The sequence below is a fragment of the Schistocerca gregaria genome, chromosome X (genome assembly GCF_023897955.1).
Source record: "Schistocerca gregaria isolate iqSchGreg1 chromosome X, iqSchGreg1.2, whole genome shotgun sequence".
Classification (NCBI taxonomy): domain Eukaryota; kingdom Metazoa; phylum Arthropoda; class Insecta; order Orthoptera; family Acrididae; genus Schistocerca; species Schistocerca gregaria.
This window is the reverse complement of record NC_064931.1, coordinates 150,026,987-150,051,255: the sequence shown is the minus strand read 5'-3', so window position 1 is coordinate 150,051,255 and position 24,269 is coordinate 150,026,987. Positions and strand designations below refer to the sequence as shown.

Genomic DNA, 24,269 nt, shown 5'->3' with positions numbered 1-24,269 from the left:
TCAATATCAGACTTCCATCTGCTGTAGAGTCTTAGGACGTGTTCTGAGCCCAAATGTAATAAGGTCATCTTGAATAAAGTGACCTCTGTGTCGACCAGCAAGGATTTCGAAAAAGATGGTCTTGCAAAACCTAACTCGCGCATCTCTGACATGATGTCCAGCAATCCATGGCTCAAATCAATCATGTAACTGTAGTATTTCTTGACATCCAAAAATCATTTGACTAAGTACTAGTAAAACACTTATTAATAAAAGTATAATGATTTTCTAGTATCACTTGAAGTTTGCGATTGCATTGGAGGATTCCTTGGATTGAAAGTCTCTACATATTAGCTTTGTTTGGGAACTGGAAACAGATGTGGAAGTAAGTTTCTAAATGCCTGAGGGAACTGTATTGTGACCCTTGTTGTTCATGTTGTACAGGGTGGTTAAAATTACTTTTGCTACTTGATAGAGTCCCCATGAATAGAAGAGTGATCATAGGACAATGGAACTTTGTGGAAATATTTGTAAGGACATGGGAAAGAAACATAATGAATAAACCAAACAATCACATTTTAATTTCCACGTGAGATGTTAAAATTTGTTGATTGCGTACCGTATTTACTTTGTGGGCTCCATATGTTGCTTGAGGTTACAACCATCTGCATCGACAACAGCATGGAACCACACTGGAGATACCATTTTACTATTGTTCACAGTTTTTTTCGAGTGGTGGACTGTGGAATGTTAGACTGTTGTAACAGAGCACTTCTTGAAGATTGCACATTGCATCCAGCATTCTCAGCCATGGCAACAGTTACTACTTCAACAGTTTGTGGCGCAATTGGCCATCGGCCCCTCTTAGGAGCAATTCCCAAATTGCCAGTTACTTCAAACTTCCGATTCGTGTTCTTCAACTTCAGTGCGGGAAGAGGACCTCTCAGTATTCCTGTAATGCATTCCTACTTGCGCAGAGCAGCAGCATTATTGCTGTTGTTTTGATAAAACAGCTTTACAAGTAAAGGGCTGCTCACCTTATCCAGATCCATGTTGACTGTTTGCAACTTTAATTCACACTGATGCTTGTGTTTCAGCCCTATGCCAATGTTCAATAGAAGTCTGTAACAGTATGTTATGACACTTTACACAACTAAAACCAAATATCCTGCAGCTTGGGTACCCATATGATTCATAGTTTTATATCTTCACAGGCTCAAGTAGTGAAAGTTTAATTATGACAGACAATAGTAACCTCAGACGTTTTACAGCTGATGCATTTGTCTTAAATGAAATACTATCTGAAAAATAAACTCCACAAATATTCAGGCAGATCTTGAAAATATTTGATAGTGGTGCAAATTGTTTTAATGTCCAGAAATGTAAAATTATATACTTCAAAAAATACCAGAAAGTAACATTCTGTGATGACAGTATACGTTAGAAACACAGGATATTAGAAAATGTAGTCAGCAGATTGCTTACAAAATACTTATGTGCCCTTCTTATAATATTACTCGTTTGCCTGGGACCTGTACTAAATAAAATTAACAGGTGACATTGAGAATATACAAAGAAGGGCAACACGAGTTATCTCTGGTTTGCTTGACTAACAAGATAGTGACATAAAAATGCTGAAAAACCTGAAATTGTAGATAATTGAAGATTGAACACAGACTACCCTATGAAATAAAAAAGTTCCAAGAGTCAGTATTATGGGAGTTATCTCGAAATCTTCCACAGCATCCTACACATCAATGTACAAGATTAGTCTAATTACAGTGCACACAGAGACATTTAAGTGCTCCTTCTTCCCACCTTTCAAACTTGAATGGAATGAGAAGAAACCCTAATATGTGGTCTTCTGCCATGCACTTTACACTGATTTGCACAATATGGATCTAGATGTAGTCATGCTTTATCAGTAGTTCTAATGTGAACTGTAAAGTTGACAAATCAGTTAAGTCAAATATGAATGAAAAAGTGCTTAAAAATTCCACAGTACAATTTGCTGCTTTTTAGATTCTCATTTTCCAGTTTCTGCCATGTTGATAGTTGTAAGTGCTATTCTTTTTCTACTGACCTCATATTTCACCAGGTGTTCTGGGCTACCTCCCTTCACTAGCCTTTTTGTTTCTTCCATGATGCTAACAATAAAACTCTGCAATGCTTCATTGTTGAAATGTACTTCTAATTTTGTGGAAGTAATCAGTGGCTTGTGCTGTTGTTGCTTGTAATGTTATTCTACTAGCCATATAATAAAAAAGACTTGTTTAAAAATTTCAGTGTCTAACCATTGTCATCCTCTAGATTTAACATATATTTTAATTAAGCTGTTGTGATATACTTCTCCAGTGTTCTTTATCTAAGAGAAAGAAATTGATTCCAGATGGATGGCCAAACAAAATAGCCAATGTCCAAAAAACCGAGTGTCCAAATTTGAGCTTAATTTATTCCGAATTTGTTAACTGAGAAGAATATTTTGCTTAGAGAGAATTACAAAGCATAATTTAATCACTTGTGATAATTCACTTCAGTTTCTGGCTGTTATTACTTCAAAGCATTGATATTTTCATTGTCATTAGGTATCGTGTAATTTTTGTTTGGTGTTTACGGTAAAGTGTCCCAGTGTTTTTGGTTGTGACACATTAAACAACAAAATTCTATGAGAAACTTCACCTACTTGCAGCTATAGTGTTATGAAAGCGTGTATGTACATATGTTCTTATATAATAGTGAGTGTGATGGTTGATAAATATTTCTAATTTTTTAAAACAATTTTCATTCCAGAACAAGAATTCAGACTTCTGTGCCCCATTAACTTCATTTGACTGGAATGAAGTGGATCCCAATCTGATTGGCACATCAAGCATAGATACTACATGTACCATATGGGGGCTGGAGACAGGACAGGTAAGTTCTGTGCACTTAAATTTGAAAGCAACTGAAATAATTTAATGAATTGTGTTCTATATCATTTGGTTTGGCAGTAATTATGCATAAAGGATAATTTCTAATTATTTAATTTACTTTTTTATTTGTGTTCAATCTAAATATTTCTAGTAAAACTTTATGATGGATAACTAGAAAGTTTGAGAATGCATCCATTGTTACTGGAAAATTTGAAATGTACTACTGCATCTTTGTCAGTGCTACAGGATATTAAGCAGCAATAGGATGTTATCTGTGGGGGATTTAATGGAACATTGTTTATTCTTCTTATGTTCCATGTCTGCTATGGATATTTTCTTAATAGTTATTACTATTGTTGTTAATGGGTTATGAGTTTGGTATTCAGTGTTCATCATTGAGTGTGATACTGCGTACAAGGATGTAGGCTAGGAATAGAAGGATTGTGGCACTCTGTCATTGTACTCACTCCTCCCTGTTTGTTATACTGGTTCAAGAGCCAGTCCAGATTTCAGGTTTTTGTGGGCCGTACTTCTCCGTATGAGTGCCACAGTAGTTCCTTTGCCACAGTAGTTCCTTGAATAACAGAAGTTGACTGATTAAATAATGCAACAGTCAGTTCCCTCTTCTCTCCGCCTTCCTCCTCCACCACCAAATACAATTATCTCAATTTGGCTTGGGAAAATAATTAGTTATAATTCCAAACTGGCTGTACTTCTTTCACATAGACATTTGCAGCTGTCTTACAAACATGAATTGTTGCAAAATGGAAATGGAACTGAGACCAGACAACAATGAAAATTGTTGCACTGCTTCAGTATAAACAAGATAACTTTGAAATAGTGTTATATGTGACATGGTTAAAACATTGTTTACATCCTTGATCCAGGAGAATGGGAGAGGTGTGTGGTTGAGGTATTGGCTTGAAATGTCTTATAAATCTTTACAAAAAACAATGCATTTTCTAAAGGACCATGTTGTAACTGCAGAAGAAAAATATTCATGGAGTAAAATGATGGTTTGCCAACAGTTTCCCAGCAGGTTATTATTTATCCTTTTTCTAGGTAAGTGACTTAGTCATGTACATCGAACCATGTTAAGATGGATGTATGAAGTGGGGGCAGTATGTACATCAGTCTTTTCCATTAAAAGCTGATTGTCAGATGGAGTTAAGGGGGTTACATTAATCAAAGCACCATGCCACTTCTTATAGGTGAGAAAAATGGCCTCTTTGTTTGATATAATTTTGCAGAGTAATGTCAAAGAAACTCATTTCTTGTGGTTTGTTGTACAGGCTGTTTCAGAAAGATTCATCTGTATTCACAAGACTGTATCTTATACAGGAATGAAGAGAGAAACTTGGGGTGAATTTTAACATAGAACTAGAAAACTACTTTCCAAAGAATCATGCAACTTCACAAGAGTGTACGTCTTACATACATGCACAGAATGTTTTCGGATATTATGATTACTTTTAGGGTTAAAGTCTTTATTTATCTTCCACAAATGTTCAGTGTGCATCCCCCCTCGGGGTAGGTGCAGCTTACTCAAATTTGTGTGAAGGAAAAGCACAAGGCACATAGAAAAAGTTTTTTTACAAATCTGGACATTGAGCTGGCATGATGAATACACCACTGTGGGGCACTTGCAAATCTGTTGAAAGTGCTCTACATCTTCAACGAGCACACGGGGGTGACCTCGCGGTTTTTCCTTAAATAAACAACCATGCATATTGAAACTACTGGTGCCATCATTGAATGCTTTGAGGAGGAGGAGGAGGAGGAGGTGGTATAGCGGTGTAATCTCAATGAAAATTGCACTACACAGTTGTCACTAAATTGTAGGACACCTCTCTCTCTCTCTCTCTCTCTCTCTCTCTCTCTCTCTCTCTCTCTCTCTCTCTCTCTTCTGGTCTGCCCGTTTCTCTCCAACTCATGGTACACCCTCCCATCCTCCAACTGTAGGTGTAGACCCACCCCCCTCTTCCTCTCTCATTCTTCACTTTCTTGCCCCTACCCCCCCCCCCCCCCCCCCATTTTTCCATCTTACCCTTCCAGTGTTTACACTGAAATGGAAGTTTTTGAAAATTAAAATGCTGACTCATTTATAAAGCACTCTACAGTAAAATGGGGTGTGATCAAAAAGTAGTTCATCCTCTGCATTACAGAAAAGGGGGTATTGTTTGTTTAACTCAGATTGTAATGGAATAGTAATGGTAAAAGTTAGTGAACAGAAAGGGGGGAGGGGAGAAACACTGCCTACCCTTTGTAAAAAGATGTCATCTTTCTATTTTCTGTGTAGTATGCACTGTGATAGATTCCCAGACAACTGTGTGACCTGTGTGGTTCCCCAGTTGCTTCTGGGAACATAGCAATTGTTGTTCTAGAGGGTTGTAAAGCTGTCCCTAAAATCCATCCAAATCCTTTCCAGGGCAATGTTACATGTGTTGAAAAAGCATACTTGTAGAAAGAATTGTGTAACTATTGACATAATTCAGCTGTTCATTTCAGGGAATAGCTTTATGTACACATTCTTGCTTCTTAATTATATTTAAAATTATGGGTTGTCTATACATCAGAAACAGATGTGGTGTTTTCTTTACTGTATGTTCTCTGGGTATACTCACACTTTTAGCCTGGTGAGAGGCTTATTTCTCCTGATTTTGATTTCCTTTGTTGGAGAAAGTGAAGGAAATGTCTAACCTTGCTGAAGCATGACTTCTGCATTAAGGTGTACTGTTAAGATCCAGAAAACTAGCTGATAAACTAGCATTTCTTACACATGAAAGGAACTTCTGAATATATTTATACCTTCCACAGAAAGATTACGTGATGGAATATGGGTAAAGATGAAGTCATTTTCTCAATAATTTATGTGTACTACTGCTTTCTTGTACCTTCACTGCTAAAATTTGACCATAATGTGTCATAGCTTTTTGGTCTACAGGGTGTTACAAAAAGGTACGGCCAAACTTTCAGGAAACATTCCTCACACACAAAGAAAGAAAATATGTTATGTGGACATGTGTCCGGAAACACTTACTCTCCATGTTAGAGCTCATTTTATTACTTCTCTTCAAATCACTTTAATCATGGAATGGAAACACACAGCAACAGAACGTACCAGCGTGACTTCAAACACTTTGTTACAGGAAATGTTCAAAATGTCCTCCGTTAGCGAGGATACATGCATCCACCCTCCGTCGCATGGAATCCGTGATGCGCTGATGCAGCCCTGGAGAATGGCATATTGTATCACAGCCGTCCACAATACGAGCACAAAGAGTCTCTACATTTGGTACCGGGGTTTCGTAGACAAGAGATTTCAAATGTCCCCATAAATGAAAGTCAAGAGGGTTGAGGTCAGGATTCGTGGAGGCCATGGAATTGGTCCACCTCTACCAATGTATCAGTCACCGAATCTGTTGTTGAGAAGCGTACGAACGCTTCGACTGAAATGTGCAAGAGCTCCATCGTGCATGAACCACATGTTGTGTCGTACTTGTAAAGGCACATGTTCTAGCAGCACAGGTAGAGTATCCCGTATGAAATCACGATAACGTGCTCCATTGAGCGTAGGTGGAAGAAACTAAAATGACCTCTAACATGGAAATTAAGCGTTTTCGGACACATGTCCACATAACATCTTTTCCTTATTTGTGTGTGAGGAATGTTTCCTGAAAGTTTGGCCGTACCTTCTTGTAACACCCTGTATAGTTAGGGATCATCATTTGTGACATATCACTGGCAAAGGAATTTAGGAGAGAATGAAATTTAGTAATGTAATCAAGAAAAACAAGTAGGAGTGGAAGGAAACACAAATGGTTGTAGAAAAAATGGAGCAACTACTGCCCTGTGTCACACATGACAACTTAAAATATCAGAGTGTGAAAAGTCCAATTATTAAACCTAACAAATGACAGCATAGCTGTTAGTGTAAACATGTACAGGTTAAAAAGTACATTTTCTGAAAATATTCATCATAAGTTATGAGATTACCTTATATTTAAAATGAAAGGACAACTGAAGAGGAACAGATGAGACGTCATACAGTACTTGCATTATCTCATGACATACCTTGAGGGGATGGAAAAGGGGGGAGGGGGAGGAAGGTTTATGCTGTGTGGCTCTATAGCAGTGTATAAACTATATGTCAAATCTGAGTCTTGCAGGGAACTTTGCCAGTAGTGATTAGGTATGTTTTTAGTGAATCTGGTGTTATGTAGTTTGTGGCTGGTGAACACAGCCAGTCCTCTTGATTGATGTATAAATTCTGAGATTGTGTCAGTGAAGATCAGCTACATGTGGAATGGGTGTATGATTACTGTGGATAATTACTGGGGCACCTCCCACACCTAAGTTGTGTGAGACTTAGATGTGTGAGGCTTTGCCCAAGTTGATGTGTGAACACCCTGTAGTAACTACTTTCTTTTTCATTTAACGTCAAGGGCATTATTGGCCATACTCCTGCTCCACAAGCCTCGTCTGTTTTATTCTATCTGATGTGTTTGTCCATTCAGTATTGAAAATCTTCATTATTACATAATTCCAGATATTATCCTGCCATTAACTTCTGGCTTTTCCTGTTCCAGGCATTCCATTTATTTTTCTAGAGAAAAAGTAGCATCTTCTCCAAAATTCTTACAGAACAGCTCAACCTTTCCTTCTGATAACTATATTTTATCTTTCTTCCTAAACATTAAAGCTTTACATCCAGTTCATAATACGGGCATAGTAGATCGATAGTAGTAAGTTATGATGATTCTCTCATTTTTTCCAGGATTTTGGTATAACAGTAAAATGCTCTGTTGGCAGCAAATATATGTGCATATTATTTCTACATCTCTTCTGTTGTCCTTGCTGAATCCCTCCCTGAGTATTTGAAGCAACCAGCTTTTCTTGAAAATTAATCTGTCTACTGTGGATCAATTAGAGTTTTCTTATGTACCTTCAGGCATTCTGTCTTTGCCTACTTAACATAAAGCCCATTTTGCTGTTTATTACTTCCATTCTGGGTTTACTTATTAACACTTTTTTATGCCTATTTACAGTTAAAGCAGACTTTGTTAAGACTTTTTCCCATTACTACAGAAGCCACTTCATGGGTACCTTTCTCAGAAGTCTACCATGGTATGAATTATGAACTGGTGTATTATTAGAGCTGATACTGCATTTATCTTTTTGGGATTTACTACTTCTGTTAGGTTTTCCAAGTGTTGTGTGATAGTTTCAAAACTCTATTTCTTTTTTAGTGTATTTTCATTTGGAATATGATTACCAGAAAGTCTTTGTCACAGTTTGCCTTTATAAGTTCTTATATCTCTCATACTGTTCTTAAATCATCTTTGGATAGCTACATGGTCAATCCTTTCTTTTATGATGTAACGTAACTTTAAAAAATGAAATTGGTCAGTACATGATTATAACTGTTGTGGTAAGCAAGTCTCACTGAGTCTAGACTCATTTACTGTTATGGTACAACACATGTTGCCTGATGGCTACAAAAACAGAATAGAATAGCTCTTTGCTCTGCTGAGCCCTTCCAGCACCCACTGTCATTCATGCATCACAGTGTGTTCATTCAGCAGCCTAGAAAGTATAGCAGTCGTCACTCCAAAAATTGTTTTGAACACTACAGTGCTCTATTAGGCATGGCCCTGTTGGGAGTGGTAAGCTTACTGCAACTTAAATTATATCTATCATTAAGTTGCTAGCACATTATCTATAGATTCTATTTACTAGAAGGCTGTGCCTCATGTCATCAGAGGGTGATATCCATGTCCCCACATGAGTGGGTCTATGCTTCTTAATGTTAGATCATTTGTCATTACAAAGTTTATAATATGTTGTATCCAATTTTCCTAACTTTCGACATTTACCATAACTTGAAATTACTGAGGGTCACTTTATAGATTTCTTCTTTCCCACTTCAGTATTTAAGTCTCCTGAAATTATTTTTGCATTATGTGTACATAATGGATTGTATGAGTGTTCTAGTTGGTTGCAGGAGTCTTATTTTTGTGTTGTCATCTTTATTGTTTATGTGGCATTCAGAAAAGTAATGGTTCTATCATGGAGTGTATGAAACCCGTGTTTTCAGGTGATTCTAAGAGTGTGTGTCTGGTTCTTGGTCTCAGGTACAAAGCGCGTGCACACGCCCCCCCCCCCCCCACACACACACACACACACACACACACACACACACACAGTATAATTGCATATGGAAACACCGTGTGTGCATTTACAAAAGAAACCATAAAATTATCCATACACAACATGTTGAAACAAATAGAGACAAATGAGCACAAAAATAAATTATAAAATAGTAAATAAGTGTGTGTATAAAAATAAGGATGTAAATAAAATAGAAAGAAACCTTCACATGGGAAAAATATATTAAAAACAAAGATTCCAAGACTTACCAAGCGAGAAAGCGCCGGTAGATAGGCACAATAAATAAAACACACAAACACACACACAGAATTTCTAGCTTTCGCAACCGGCGGTTGCTTCTTCAGGAAAGAGGGAAGGAGAGGGAAAGACGAAAGGATAATGGTTTTAAGGGAGAGGGTAAGGAGTCATTCCAATCCCGGGAGCAGAAAGACTTCCCTTAGGGGGAAAAAAGGACAGGTGTACACTCGCGCGCGTTCACACACACACACACACACACACACACACACACACATATCCATCCACACATACACAGACACAAGCAGACATTTGTATAGGCAAAGAGTTCGGGCAGAGATGTCAGTAGAGGCGGAAGTACAGAGGCAAAGAAGTTGTTGAAAGACAGGTGAGGTATGAGCGGCGGCAACTTGAAATTAGCGGAGGTTGAGGCCTGGCGGATATCGAGAAGAGAGGATATACTGAAGGGCGAGTTCCCATCTCCGGAGTTCGCATAGGTTGGTGTTGGTGGGAAGTATCCAGATAACCCGGACGGTGTAACACTGTGCCAAGATGTGCTGGCCGTGCACCAAGGCATGTTTAGCCACAGGGTGATCCTCATTACCAACAAACACTGTCTGCCTGTGTCCATTCATGCGAATGGACAGTTTGTTGCTGGTCATTCCCACATAGAAAGCGTCACAGTGTAGGCAGGTCAGTTGGTAAATCACGTGGGTGCTTTCACACGTGGCTCTGCCTTTGATCGTGTACACCTTCCGGGTTACAGGACTGGAGTAGGTGGTGGTGGGAGGGTGCATAGGACAGGTTTTACACCGGGGGCGGTTACAAGGGTAGGAGCCAGAGGGTAGGGAAGGTGGTTTGGGGATTTCATAGCGATGAACCAAGAGGTTACGAAGGTTAGGTGGACAGCACTCCACCAAGAGTGTTATTCTGCCGGCCACGTGTGAAAGCACCCACGTGATTTACCAACTGACCTGCCTAGACTGTGACGCTTTCTATGTGGGAATGACGAGCAACAAACTGTCCATTCACATGAATGGACACAGGCAGACAGTGTTTGTTGGTAATGAGGATCACCCTATGGCTAAACATGCCTTGGTGCACGGCCAGCACATCTTGGCACAGTGTTACACCGTCCGGGTTATATGGATACTTCCCACCAACACCAACCTATGCGAACTCCGAGGATGGGAACTCGGCCTTCAGTATATCCTCTCTTCTCGATATCCGCCAGGCCTCAACCTCCTCTAATTTCAAGTTGCCGCCGCTCATACCTCACCTGTCTTTCAACAACTTCTTTGCCTCTGTACTTCCGCCTCGACTGACATCTCTGCCCGAACTCTTTGCCTATACAAATGTCTACTTGTGTCTGTGTATGTGCGGATGGATGTGTGTGTGTGTGTGTGTGTGTGTGTGTGTGTGTGTGTGCGTGTGTGTGTGCGTGTGCGTGCGTGTGTGCGCGCGCGCGAGTGTACACCTGTCCTTTCTTCCCCCTAAGGGAAGTCTTTCTGCTCCCGGGATTGGAATGACTCCTTACCCTCTCCCTTAAAACCATTATCCTTTCGTCTTTCCCTCTCCTTCCCTCTTTCCTGAAGATGCAACCGCTGGTTGCGAAAGCTAGAAATTCTGTGTGTGTGTTTGCGTGTTTTATTTATTGTGCCTATCTACCGGCGCTTTCTCGCTTGGTAAGTCTTGGAATCTTTGTTTTTAATAAAAATAAGGATGGATATACAAATGTAAATAAGAGAATAACCACCATATCTAGTATAAAATTGTTTGTAAAAACAGTTAAATACAAAAAATTATCATAACATGTATATGTAAAGTAATGCAATTTTAGTTAACAACCAACATGAACAGTTATAATATGTACTTAAAAGTGTCCAAATAGATTTTTATTATTGAGGTCTATGTGTGTGTTCAAAATGTAGTCAGGCTATCCTTTCAGGAATTCATGTATTTCCGTTTCTTCTAGTGTATCCACTGCTCATACTTTTCAATGTCACAGTTACATTTTTACTTTCAATACTTCAGTGCTTATCTTCTTGCTGATCTGTTACAGCCCATCTGGGTCAAGTGAAATATTCAGCAATAGTCATTGGCTTTGACCACTGACATAATGTTAATGGCCGTTTGACATTGCCTTTTCACAGTATGATTATTAGTTGGTGAAGCCAACAAATTTGAAAGCAAAAAACCTGATTGTAATGAAAGACTGATCTGTAGCTTGGACTGAGGTGTAGGTCAGCTTGGAGGATGACAGTGGACAAACTCAGTGAATGTGAAAGCAAAAAAACTTGGTGAAAGGCTGATCTGCCTCTCAGGCCATTTGAAAAAATAGCCTCTGATATCATGGTATAGCCATCACGTTGTTTACGGCGTTTGTTGCACATTTCCTGTGTCAATCTGTCAATGTCAATGACAGGTATTGATTATTGCTCTTTAACTGCCTGCCCCACTTGAAATAGATATCTTAGGTGAAATCAACCACAGTGGAATATATCTTTTACAGTAGTACTATATGTAGAGAGGAGAGTACTCTTTATGTGGCTCTTTCTCAGTTTCCTGTTCATCCTCTAGACAGGTTAAGTGTGCGGTGAAGTACTGGAATAATGGCAGAAAATATGTGTTTTAAGTTTTAACAATATATGTGCATCAGTTTTGATGATTGTCATTTTGTTTCCCATATACTTGACTTACACCTAAGGCATTTCTGCTCTAGCTTTTAAGAACTTTGTGAGATTCCAGGGATTCCACGTATATATTTATGTAAAATTTACATTGGTGTCTCATTGAGATCTCTTGAAACAAGAGTCATCAAAGTATTACATAGGATGAAGCGTCTAAATACACTACCGGCCATTAAAATTGCTACACCAAGAAGAAATGCATATGACAAACAGGTATTCATTGGACAAATATATTATACTAGAACAGATATGTGATTACATTTTCAAGCAATTTGGGTGCATAGATCCTGAGAAATCAGTACCCACAACAACCACCTCTGGCCGTAATAACGGCCTTCATACTCCTGTTCATTGAGCCAAACAGAGCTTGGATGGCATGTACAGGTACAGCTTCCCATGCAGCTTCAACACAATACCACAGTTCATCAAGAGTATTAACTGGCGTATTTTGACGAGCCAGTTGCTCGACCACCATTGACCAGACATTTTCAATTGGTGAGAGATCTGGACAATGTGCTGCCCAGGGCAGCCATCAAACATTTACTGTATCCAGAAAGGCCCGTACAGGACCTGCAACTTGCGTTCGTGCATTATCCTGCTGAAATGTAGGGTTTCGCCAGGATCGAATGAAGGGTAGAGCCACTGGTCATAACACATCTGAAATGAAACGTCCACTGTTCAAAGTGACGTCAATGCGAACAAGAAGTGACTGAGACGTGCAACCAATGGCACCCCATACCATCATGCCAGGTGATACGCCAGTATGGCGATGACGAATATACGCTTCCAATGTGCGTTCACTGCAGTTACGCCAAACACAGATGCGACCATCATGATTCTGTAAACAGAACCTGGATTCATCCGAAAAAATGATGTTTTGCCATTTGTGCAGCCAGGTTCATCGTTGAGTACACCATCGCAGGTGTTGCTGTCTGTGATGCAGCATCAAAGGTAGCCGCAGCCAAGGTCTTTGAGCTGATAGTCCATGCTGCTGTAAACATCGTCGAACTGTTCGTGCAGATGGTTGTTGTCTTGCAAACATCCCCATCTGTTGACTCAGGGATCGACGCATGGGTGCATGATCCGTTACAGCCATGTGGATAAGATGCCTGTCATCTCGACTGCTAGTGATACGAGGCCATTGGGATCCACCACGGCATTCCGTATTACCCCCCTGAACCCACCTAGTCCATATTCTGCTAACAGTCATTGGATCTCGACCAGCGCAAGCAGCAATGTCGCGATACGATAAACCGCAATCGCGATAGGCTACAATCCGACCTTTATCAAAGTCGGAAACGTGATGGTACACATTTCTCCTCCTTACACGAGGCATCATAACAACATTTCAGCAGGCAATGCCGGTCAGCTGCTGTTTGTGTATGAGAAATCGGTTGGAAATTTTCCTCATGTCAGCACGTTGTAGGTGTCGCCACTGGTGCCAACCTTGTGTGAACACTCTGAAAGACTAATCATTTGCATATCACAGCATCTTCTTCCTGTCAGTTAAATTTCGCGTCTGTAGCATGTCATCTTCGTGTTGCAGTTTTTTTAATGGCCAGTAGTGTAGTAGACAGATGATGTCCACTATAATTTTATTGAAGTCTCATTTGACTCGATCTGTGTTAAGGCTGCAGTGTTAAGCCTTCGGATTGGGTGGGATATCCTAACATTAAAATTACTTTATGATTTATGTTCCAGTGTGTATGGTAGCAGGGGTCAGCCAAAAATACTTCTCTCCCAAGGACAAAGTGCTTGCTGTGTTGCGTGTTTTGTAGGTGCATGCAGAGCCCAGACTAGCTGCAAAGCATTAACACTGCCCCCTCTCTCTTTACAATCTGTAATTTCAAAGTTAAGGGAAGTTCTGGCAAAGTTTAAGTAATTAAGGAGAACACACACACATCCTGTGCAGCTGTACAGCTACATTGTGCCTGTATTGTGTACTCCTTTTGAATACTTACGTTCATTGTTTCCAGTGGCCACAAGGCCATTTGTTGTTAAGGTGAAGCAGTTGTAAAGGATTTAATATCGGTGTGGAGCAGGTCTCCATGCTTGCCTTTGTAATGCCGCAGAATGTTTTATATTTAACAGAATAGAGTAAGTGTTACATTTGAATGTTTGTAAGTCAAATTTTTATAATATATCAAAAACTGAATCATTATTATAGAGTTGACAACACATATCGTTCAATGCAAGGGGATTGAGTTACGTATTTCAGAGATTCCAAAGTTGAGAAGAATTCTCACAGTGACTAATGTTTCACAGAGTGGCTGATTCACCTCAAGTGTTGCACCATCAACTAGCACCGTACATTCAGTATATCAAATTGTTACCTTATATCTTTACGGAATATTTTGCAATAACTCTATCCTCATTTTTTTGTTATTAGTGTTTCTGAAAAATTCTATGTCAAATCGACCAGTTTCATAATGTGTTCCTGCTAGGCCATCGTTGATTTTGGCGAAAAATTATGTGAGCTTTCACATATGGCCTCGATGAATATTGGTAAAGTTTAATGTTAGTTGAAGCAATACTGGCTAAGATTAGTAACTTTTTGTTCCAAGTGCACCCCCTGCGGGTTCGGGGGTTCGAATAGGCCCGCGGTATTCCTGCCTGTCATAAGAGGCGACTAAAAGGAGTCTCAAACTTTTCGGCCTTATATGACGGTCCCCTGTTGGGTTTGACCTCCATCTCTCAAAATTTTCCGAAGAGCGAGCCGATTGGGGAAGGGCGCCTTACTTGGTGCATTGTGTCCATCTTACGATCAGACTTTTCGCCAGGTTATATACCGTTGAATTGCAGTCCTGTCCACTCTCCATCTCTTGGGTATGACTCTGTTTCTGCGTGCAGATTATACCTTGCACTGTGCAGTGCCTCTTTCTGCACCGACGGCGACCATGGACCACATGTTACCTAACATCCAGCACGGTAGCCAGTCCGTTGTGGTGGGGCCGCCATGTACCCTGTTCGTTGTAGCCCCCTGACAACACAGGGATCGCTCTACTGATGCCTGCGCCGTTAACTCCCCACGTATGCCAAGGAGTAGATGCCTATCCTCCTGGGGTATCGGGACTCCCGGCAACGGCCATCCTTCCAGGTGGCTCTTGCCGTGGCTGGGTGGCGCCCGTGGGGAGGGCCCTTGGTCGGAGTAGATGGCATCAGGGTGGATGACCCGCAATGAATCGTGGTACATCGTCTCTCGCTGGTGGCCAGCCGCCAGCAGTCTCTAAGCGTTCTCGGGCTCAGTTTAACGCTCAGAAGTACGATCCGAAAACGTAGCAGTTATTCTTCTTAGTTTGTACGAGGGCTGATGGGGAGTCCTTTCTCTCCTCAAAGCCTCAGTTCTTCGTCGAGCATTTAGAGGACATGTTTGGGGAGGTGGAGGGCTTGTCAAAAATGCGCTCTGGGTCAGTCCTGATACAAACGGCATCCTCTGCCCAGTCACGACGGTTACTCGCTTGTGACAAGTTGGGGGATGTTGCCGTTACGATCACACCCCATAAGAGTTTAAATATGGTCCAGGGAGTTATTTACCATAGGGATCTTCTTTTGCAGTCTGATGAAGAGCTGCGCGCCAATTTAGAGCATCGAGGTGTACATTTCGGCCGGCGCGTTCCTCGGGGTCCGAAGGAAAATCAGATTGCTACCGGTGCCTTCATCTTGGCCTTCGAAGGGGATACCTTACCGGAAAAGGTCAGGGTGATGGTCTACCGATGTGACGTTAAGCCCTATATCCCTCCCCCGATGCGGGGCTTTAAGTGCTGGAAGTTCGGCCATATGTCTTCTCGCTGCACTTCCAGCCTCACATGTCGAGATTGCGGACGCCCATCACATCCCAATACTCCATGTGCCCCGCCTCCCATCTGTGTCAACTGCGGGGAGCACCATTCACCTTGCTCGCCAGACTGCCGAATTTTCCAGAAAGAGCGTAAAATCATGGAATACAAGACCCTGGTCCGACTAACCTACACTGAGGCCAAAAGGAAATACGACCGACTCCATCCTGTGAGAATGACATCTTCCTATGCTGCTGCTACAACACCTGTGCTAGCCCCGTCTGTTTCTCAAATTGTGGCCGGATCGGCGAGTAGTAAAACTCCTCCTGCCCCCTCGCCAGTGGGGGGCTCTACCCACCGGGTTGCTCCTGTGCCACCTACCTCAGGAGCAACACCATCCCACCCATCGGGGACGTCCGTCCCCACTTCTAAGCCGGAGAAGTGTCCAACTTCTTCGGCTTCCCACGCTCGCAAGGGGTCCCTTGGGTCCCTCCCTTCCCAGGTTTCTGCCAGCGAGAAGGCTGACGACCAACAATGGCGTAAGTGCCCGCAATCAGCTGGTCGTAGGGCTTCATGATCCTCCTCCGTCCCGGAGACTGAATTGGTGAAGCCCTCTCAGTCGGTGCGACCCAAGGAACGGCGTGAGAAACCCAAGAAGAGCTCTCAGCCCAAGGAACTCGCGGTGGCAGCCATCCCACCGCAACCTTCCAGCTCTGCGTCTGAGGATGCGGTGGAGATTCTGGTGTCCGCTGAGGACCTCGATCTCGCCGGTCCATCAGACGCCATGGAAAGCACTATCACAGGTGCTAAATCGGAGGCAGCAGGTGACCCAGCTGCGTAATCTCCCTTCCCAGTCCCATCATGCCTTTCTCAGCCATGGACAACACCATCCTCCAGTGGAACTGCAGCGGTTTCTTCCACCATCTAGCTGAGCTCCGCCAACTTATCAGCCTTCACCCTTTCCTCTGCATTGCTCTGCAGGAAACTTGGTTTCTGGCAATGCGAACCCCCGCCCTCCGTGGCTACCGGGGTTATTGTAAGAACCGGGCAGCTTATGAAAGGGTGTCTGGTGGCGTCTGCATATATGTCCTGACCTCTCTTCACAGCGAGTCTGTACCTCTCCAAACACCTTTAGAGGCTGTCGCTGTTCGGGTGTGGACGCCACAGCCTGTTACCGTATGCAGTCTTTACCTTCCACCGGATGGTGATGTCGCACAGCATGTCCTGGCTGCTCTGATAGCCCAATTGCCGCCACCTTTCTTATTACTGGGCGACTTTAACGCCCATAACCATCTGTAGGGTGGGTCGGTGGCAACAGGTCGAGGCGCCATCGTTGAGCATTTATTGGCGCAGCTCAATCTCTCGATATTAAATGATGGTGCCTTCACACACTTCAGTGTGGTGCATGGCACATACTCCGCCATTGACCTTTCGATCTGTAGCCCTAGCCTCTTACCGTCTGTCCAATGGAGAGTGCATGATGACCTTTGTGGTAGTGACCACTTTCCGATCTTTCTGTCACTACCACAGCGTCAGTCTTCTGGGCGCTCTAGCAGATGGGCTCTGAATAAGGCTGACTGGGACTTGTTCTCCTCCACTGCCGCTATTGAGCCTCTCTCTAACGGTGACATTGATGCAGTGGTTCAATCGGTCACCATCGGCATCGTTACTGCCATTCCCTGTTGTTCTGGGTCCCCTTGGTGGCGGACTGTGCCTTGGTGGTCGCCTGAGATCGCTGAAGCGATTAAAGCTCGCCGGCGGGCGCTCCAGCGTTACAAGCGACATCCCTCAATCGAACACCTTATCGCCTTCAAACGGCCGCGTGCGCGAGCCCGCTGCATTATCCGCCATCGCAAGCCGGAGTGCTGGGAGCGGTATGTGTCCACCATTGGCCTCCATGTCACTCCATCGCAGGTCTGGGCCAAGATTCGCCGCCTCTATGGCTATTGGACCCCTGTCAGCGTCCCTGCGCTCTCACTGAATGGAGTAGTTTGTACTGACTCCGACGTCATTGCAAACCGCTTGGCAGAGCACTTTACTCTGAATTCCGCTTCTGCCAACTACCCCTTGGGCTTCCGCTCCATTAAAGAGCGGGTAGAACGTTGGAGTCTTTCTTTTCGCACCCACCATCCTGAATTGTACAATGTTCCATTCAGTGAGTGGGAATTCTGCAGTGCCCTCGCCGCTTGTCCTGATACCGCTCCTGGCCCAGATAGCATCCACTCTCAGATGCTGAAACACCTTTCAGTGGACTGCCAGCGACGCCTCCTCGATCTTTACAACCGCATTTGGGTCGAGGGTGAGTTTCCGTCGCAATGGCGGGAAAGTCTTGTTGTCCCCATTCTGAAACGGGGGAAGAACCCTTTGGAGGTGGACAGCCACCGTCCCATTAGCCTCACCAACGTTCTTTGCAAGTTGCTGAGCCGGCGCTTGAATTGGATACTGGAGTCTCGGGGCCTTCTGGCTCCGTCTCAGGGTGGGTTCCGTAAAGGCCGCTCCGCCGCCGACAATCTGGTGAGCCTTGAGTCGGCCATCCGTACTGCCTTTGCCCGCCGTCAGCATCTGGTCGCTGTCTTTTTCGACATGCGGAAGGCGTATGATATGACATGGCGTCATCTCATCCTTTCTACACTTCATGGATGGGGCCTTCGGGGCCCTCTGCCGATCTGTATCCGCAATTTTCTGTCGTATTGTACCTTCCGCGTGCTCGTCGTGGCCTCATATAGTTCCTTCCAAGTCCAGGAGAACGGTGTGCCACAGGGTTCTGTTCTAAGTGTCTGTCTGTTTTTAATAGCCATTAACGGGCTCGCAGCAGCCATGGGAAATTCTGTCTCCGCTTCGCTGTACGCTGACGACTTCTGCCTTTACTACAGCTCTATTGGCATTGCAGCTGCTGAATGTCAGTTACAGGGCGCAATCCGCAAGGCGCAGTCTTGGGCTGTAGCGCATGGTTTTCAGTTTTCGGCAGCCAAGACCTGCGTTATGCATTTCTGCCGGCGACGCACTGTTAATCCGGAGCCGCGGCTTTATCTTGACGGCGAGCTTCTTTCAGTGGTGGAGTCACATAGGTTTTTGGGGGTGGTTTTTGATGCCCGGTTGACTTGGCTGCCTCATATTCAGCAGCTTAAACAGGCGTGTTGGCGGCATCTAAACACTATGCGATGCCTGAGCCACACCGGGTGGGGCGCCGACCGATCTACTCTACTACGGCTTTACCAGGCGTTGATCCAGTCCCGTCTGGGCTATGGGAGTCTGGCTTATGGCTCAGCATCCCCATCTGCGTTGCGGGTGCTGGACCCAATCCTCCACAGCGGGATATGCCTTGCCACTGGTGCCTTCCGGACCAGCCCTGTGGACAGCATACTTTTGGAGGCAGGTGTCCCTCCACTGCGGTTACGACGCCAACAATTACTGGCTGCTTATTCTGCCCATGTTTTTAGCTCGCCCAGGCATCCAAATTATCGTGTCCTGTTCCCGCAGTCAGTCGTCCGTCTGCCAGAACGTCGGCCCCGGTCGGGTTGTCCGATCGCCGTACGCGTCAAACAGCTTCTCTACGGGCTGGAGTGTTTCCCTGTACCACCTCCTTTCCGGGCCCCTCTGCGTACACCTCCATGGTGTGTGCCTTGCCCTTGCCTTCGGCTCGACTTGGCACAGGGCCCGAAGGACTCAGTCCCTCCGGTGGCCTTCCGACGCCGCTTTTATTCCATCCTGGCCACGTATCAGGGCTCTGGCGTTGTCTATACCGACGGTTCGATGGTTACTGGTCGTGTCGGTTATGCACTAACTCTAGGGGACCATTCTGAACAACGTTCGTTGCCGGCTGGCTGCAGTGTTTACACAGCTGAGTTGGTCGCCATCTTTCGTGCCCTAGAGTATATGCGCTCCTGGTCAGGTGAGTCTTTCGTTATCTGTAGCGATTCCCTGAGCGGTTTACGAGCTCTCGACCAGTGTTTCCCTCGTTCTCGTCTGGTGATGGCTATCCAGGAGTCCCTGCATACTCTTGCCCGTTGCGGTAGATCTGTGGTCTTCGTTTGGACCCCGGGCCATGTTGGGATACCCGGTAATGAAACTGTTGACCGCCTGGCGAAAGAGGCCACTAGTGCACCATCTCTGGAGATTGGCCTCCCGGCGACTGATTTGCGGGCACTATTACGCTGCGAAGTTTTCTATTTATGGGACACTTGCGCAACCTTCCCGTGCCAAACAAACTCCGCCGTATCAAGGAGATGACTACTGTGTGGTGGTCATCCATGCGATCCAACCGCAGGGACTCAGTCGTCCTTTGTCGGCTCCGCATTGGCCACACCCGACTCGCGCACAGTTATTTACTGTGTCGTGAGGATCCCCCTCTTTGTCATTGTGGGGTGTCCTTGACGGTGGTCCATATTCTGTTGGAGTGCGCCCTTTTAACTGTGCTCAGGCAGACTTTTGCGCTGCCTGATACGCTCACTGCGCTTTTATCTGACGACTCTTCCATAGCGGACATAGTTCTGCATTTTATTTGGGCAGGGGGATTTCATCACTCAATGTAAGTGTGTGTTTTTATGTTGATTCTGGCCTATGACCTACGATTTGTTAGATTTTTTTCATGTGTTTCTCGGTGGTTGGATTTTCCCCTTTTGTTTGTATGGTCGGCCAACCACCGTCACACTCTGTGTGATTTTAGTTCATCTTGTCTGGTCTTTGTCTACGTTTCTCTTGTTCTGTGTCGTCTGTCTTATCGTCTGTTGATCATTTTTATCCTCTGTGAGTGTTTTTAGTATTTGGAAAAAGGGACCGATGACAGTAGCAGTCTGGTCCCTTTAACCCCCACAAACCAACCAACCTGTTCCAAGTGCGACTTTGCGCAGAACAAGCACGAATTTCTGGCAACTTTGACCTGTTATATCTCAGGCAGTATTTTGTGGAAAGAAACTGAATTTGTTGACCTCGTACAACTTTATGCTTTCTTAACCTATGGTTAAAGTTCCAGTGGCCCAGGCACAAAATGTAAACACGATTTCCAGCCTTCGAGCCATTCCATGGTTCAACAAATCGGTCTGACGTTATACCAGTCACACACCTCCTTACGGACTGTAAGTACAACTGTAAGATCTAGCTGGTAAAATTTTGTGTAATACCTGATAAATTATCACAAGCTCATGTAATAATTATGTTAGAAATACCACAAAAGATTCATTATCAGTCAATACAATATAATGTAAATCAGTACCATTTATCTTCAATTTCTGAACACACTCAAAATTCATTTTCTGAAAACACTCACTCAAAATACACATAATCAGCACTCTTACAAAAAGCAACAACATAAATCAATAACCTTCAAGGGTGTGATATTGTTCAAAACATATGGATACATGTAATGGAACTTTGCATGTCACGGAGTCCAACTCTGTTTCACCATGTTTCTTATTTTTCATGCAAACTTTACCTGTCCAATATATAACAGGCCAGGCCTGTGCAGTTTACATGTCACCTGACTGATGTACTGCGGTCGCTTCCCATGAAGTTTGCATTTCGCCCAACCAGCATACCATTTGTCAGGCTCGTGATAATCACTTTTAGCCCAAATACCATACCACGAGTCTCTCATGTGGTTGTAGGTTAAAGGGTTAAGAATAATGAAGAAAAGTATTTTATGATCCATTTCCAGCCAGAATACACAAATGAAGCAGCTACTTGGGTAGCAGAGTACTTGTGGAATGCACATGAAGTTTGTTTAGGCTATTCAGTTGTTTGAGGTGATCTAATGAACACTTTCTAGTTGATATGCAGCAAGAGAAGTCCAACAGTGTTCAGAATAAAGACACTTTGACTGTCGTAATTTCATCAGTAAACTGCTGAAATATTTGTAATAAAGTTCCCGAATTTACTGCCCTCCATGAAAGTTCTCACACTCAAATTATTCTTGGGGCCGAGAGCTGGCTGAAAGTGGAAAGCTTTGCGATATTTAGCGAGTCATGGAATGTAAATCAGAAAGACAGATAAGAGGCCATAGGAGGGGGAATGTTCATTGTAGTAGACAAAAAAATTCTCTCTCTTGAGTTCAAAGGTGAGTGTGACAGTGAAGTCACCTGGTTGCTAATAACAGGTGTTGGTGAAACCAGGTTAATTGTTGGATGTTTGTACTGGCCACCTGATTCTGCCGTGAAAGTTCTAGAGTCATTCAAAGAAAGTCTATGGTCAATAGTGCATACATCCCCAGATCATGCATTACTAGTTGGAGGTGACTGTAACCTGTCCAATATAGACTGGGATGGCTATGGATTCACTGTGGGAAGGGCGAGGAGGAGGAGGAGGAGGAGGAGGGGGGGGGGGGGGGAGTTACAGACAACCAGCCATGCGAAATACTTTTGAACGTGTTTTCTGAAAATAGTCTTGAGCAGCTAGCTCGGCAGACCACACGTAATGGAAATATCCTAGACCCTGTGGATACAAATAGGCCAGATCTTATCAATAATTTCAGTATAGAAACAGGATTTAGCGGTCATCATGTCATTACCACAACTATGACTATGAAAGTTAATAAATCAGTCAAAAATGCTAGGAGAGTGTTTCCGCCAGACAGAGCAGGTAAGCAGTTATTAGCATCTCACATAGACAGTGAAATGGCATCGCTTAGTTCCAGTAAGATGGATGTAGAGGGATTATGGGCAAAGTTTAAGCAGATTGTAAATCATGGCCTGGAGAGTTATGTGCCTAGTAAGTTGTTAAAGATGGGAAAGACCCACCATGGTTTAATAACAAAATTCAGCACATGCTGAGGAAGCAATGGCTGTTGCATTCTTGGTTCAAAAGGGAACACACAGATGACGAAAAGAGAAGGTTAGTAGAGATTTGTGCACCTGTGAAAAGATTTATGCATGAAGGATACAAAACTACCACTGTGACACCTTAGCAAAAGATCTGGCAGAGAACCCAAGAAAATTCTGGTCTTACGTAAATACACTAAGTGGGTGTAAGGCTTCCATTTAGTCCCTTTTTCACCAGTCTGGTGTGGCAGTTCTGCATCTACATAGTTACTCTGCAATTCACACTTAGGTGCCTGGCAGACGGTTCATTGAACCATTTTGATACTACTTCTCTACCATTCCACCCTCGAATGGTGTGTTGGAAAAAGGAACACCTAAATCATTCCATTCGAGGTCTGATTTCTCATATTTTATTATGATGATCATTTCTCCCTACTTAGATGGGTGTCAACAAAATATTTTCGCACTTGGAAGAGAAAGTTGGTGATTGAAATTTCATAAATAGATTTTGCCGCAAAGAAAACTGCCTTTGTTTCAGTTACTGCCACCCCAACTTGTGTATCATATCAGTGACACTTTCACCCCTATTGTGCGATAACACGAAATGAGCTGCCCTTCTCTGCACTTTTTCGATGTCCTCTGTCAATCCTACCTGGCCAGGACAAGTGTAATGTAGGCTGTCTCTTTAGTTGGTTTGTCGCATCTTCTTAGTGTTCTACCAACAAAGCGCACCTTCCCCACAATATTATCTATGTGGTCTTTCCAATTTAAGTTGCTCGTAATTGTAATTCATAGGTATTTAGTCAAATTGACCTTTTCATTGTTTAGTGGTAATTGCCATTTTTCACACCCTACAGAAATTCTCTCTAGATCATTTTGTAATTGGAATTAATCGTCTGATGATTTTACTAGACGGTAAGTTACAGTGTCATCCGCAAACAATCTAAGGGGGCTGCCCAGATTATCACCTAGATCATTTATATAAATCAGGAACAGCAGAGGGCCTATGACACTACCTTGCAGAACGGCAGATTTCACTTTTGTTTTACTCAATGATTTACCGTCCATCACTACGAACTGTGACCTCTCTGAGAGGAAATCACGAATCCAGTCACATAACTGAGACAATACCCCATATGCACGCAGTTTGATTAATAGTCGCTTGTGAGGAATGGTATCAAAAGCCTTCTGGAAATCTAGGAATATGGAATTGATCTGAGGTCCCTTGTTGACAGCACTCATTACTTCATGGGAATAAAGAGCTAGCTGTGTTGCACAAGATCAATATTTTCTGAATCTGCATTGGTTATGTATCTATAAGTCATTCTCTTCAAGGTGATTCATAATGTTCGAGTACAGTATATGTTCCAAAATCCTACTGCAAATTGAGGTCAGTGATATGGGCCAGTAATTCAATGGGTTACTCGCATTTCCTGTCTTGAATATTGGTGTGACCTGTGCTACTTTCCAGTCTTTAGGAACAAAGGTATGACAAATGTGAAACTTGGCATGTATAACCTTACAACTCAAGGGTCTCAGATATAAAATTTCATTTATGTACCACTTTCCAATACTTGATAAATTTAGTGGAAAGTTCAGATTTTGTAAAAAGATCAAAAAATTGTGGTATTTCTGACCTGATTTTTGCGAAAAAGCTGTGTTCTATAAAACTTTACAAACTGGGCTCAATAGAAAGTCTGTGGTTTTAATCATACAAAAAAGAATGTATTTGATTTCCCAACATAGGCTAAGAGT

The 24,269-nt window shown here is 43.2% G+C and overlaps 1 protein-coding gene across 4 annotated transcripts in view; it reads left to right on the top strand.

Annotated features, from left to right (window-relative positions):
• LOC126298837 (DDB1- and CUL4-associated factor 7) overlaps positions 1 to 24,269 on the top strand; it is a 148,764-nt gene that overhangs the window by 100,183 nt on the left and 24,312 nt on the right. For all 4 annotated transcript variants that reach the window (XM_049990315.1, XM_049990316.1, XM_049990317.1 and 1 more), the window contains one exon: positions 2,770 to 2,892. In XM_049990315.1, the coding sequence (XP_049846272.1) occupies positions 2,770 to 2,892 (123 nt within the window). The remainder of the gene's footprint in view (positions 1 to 2,769; positions 2,893 to 24,269) is intronic.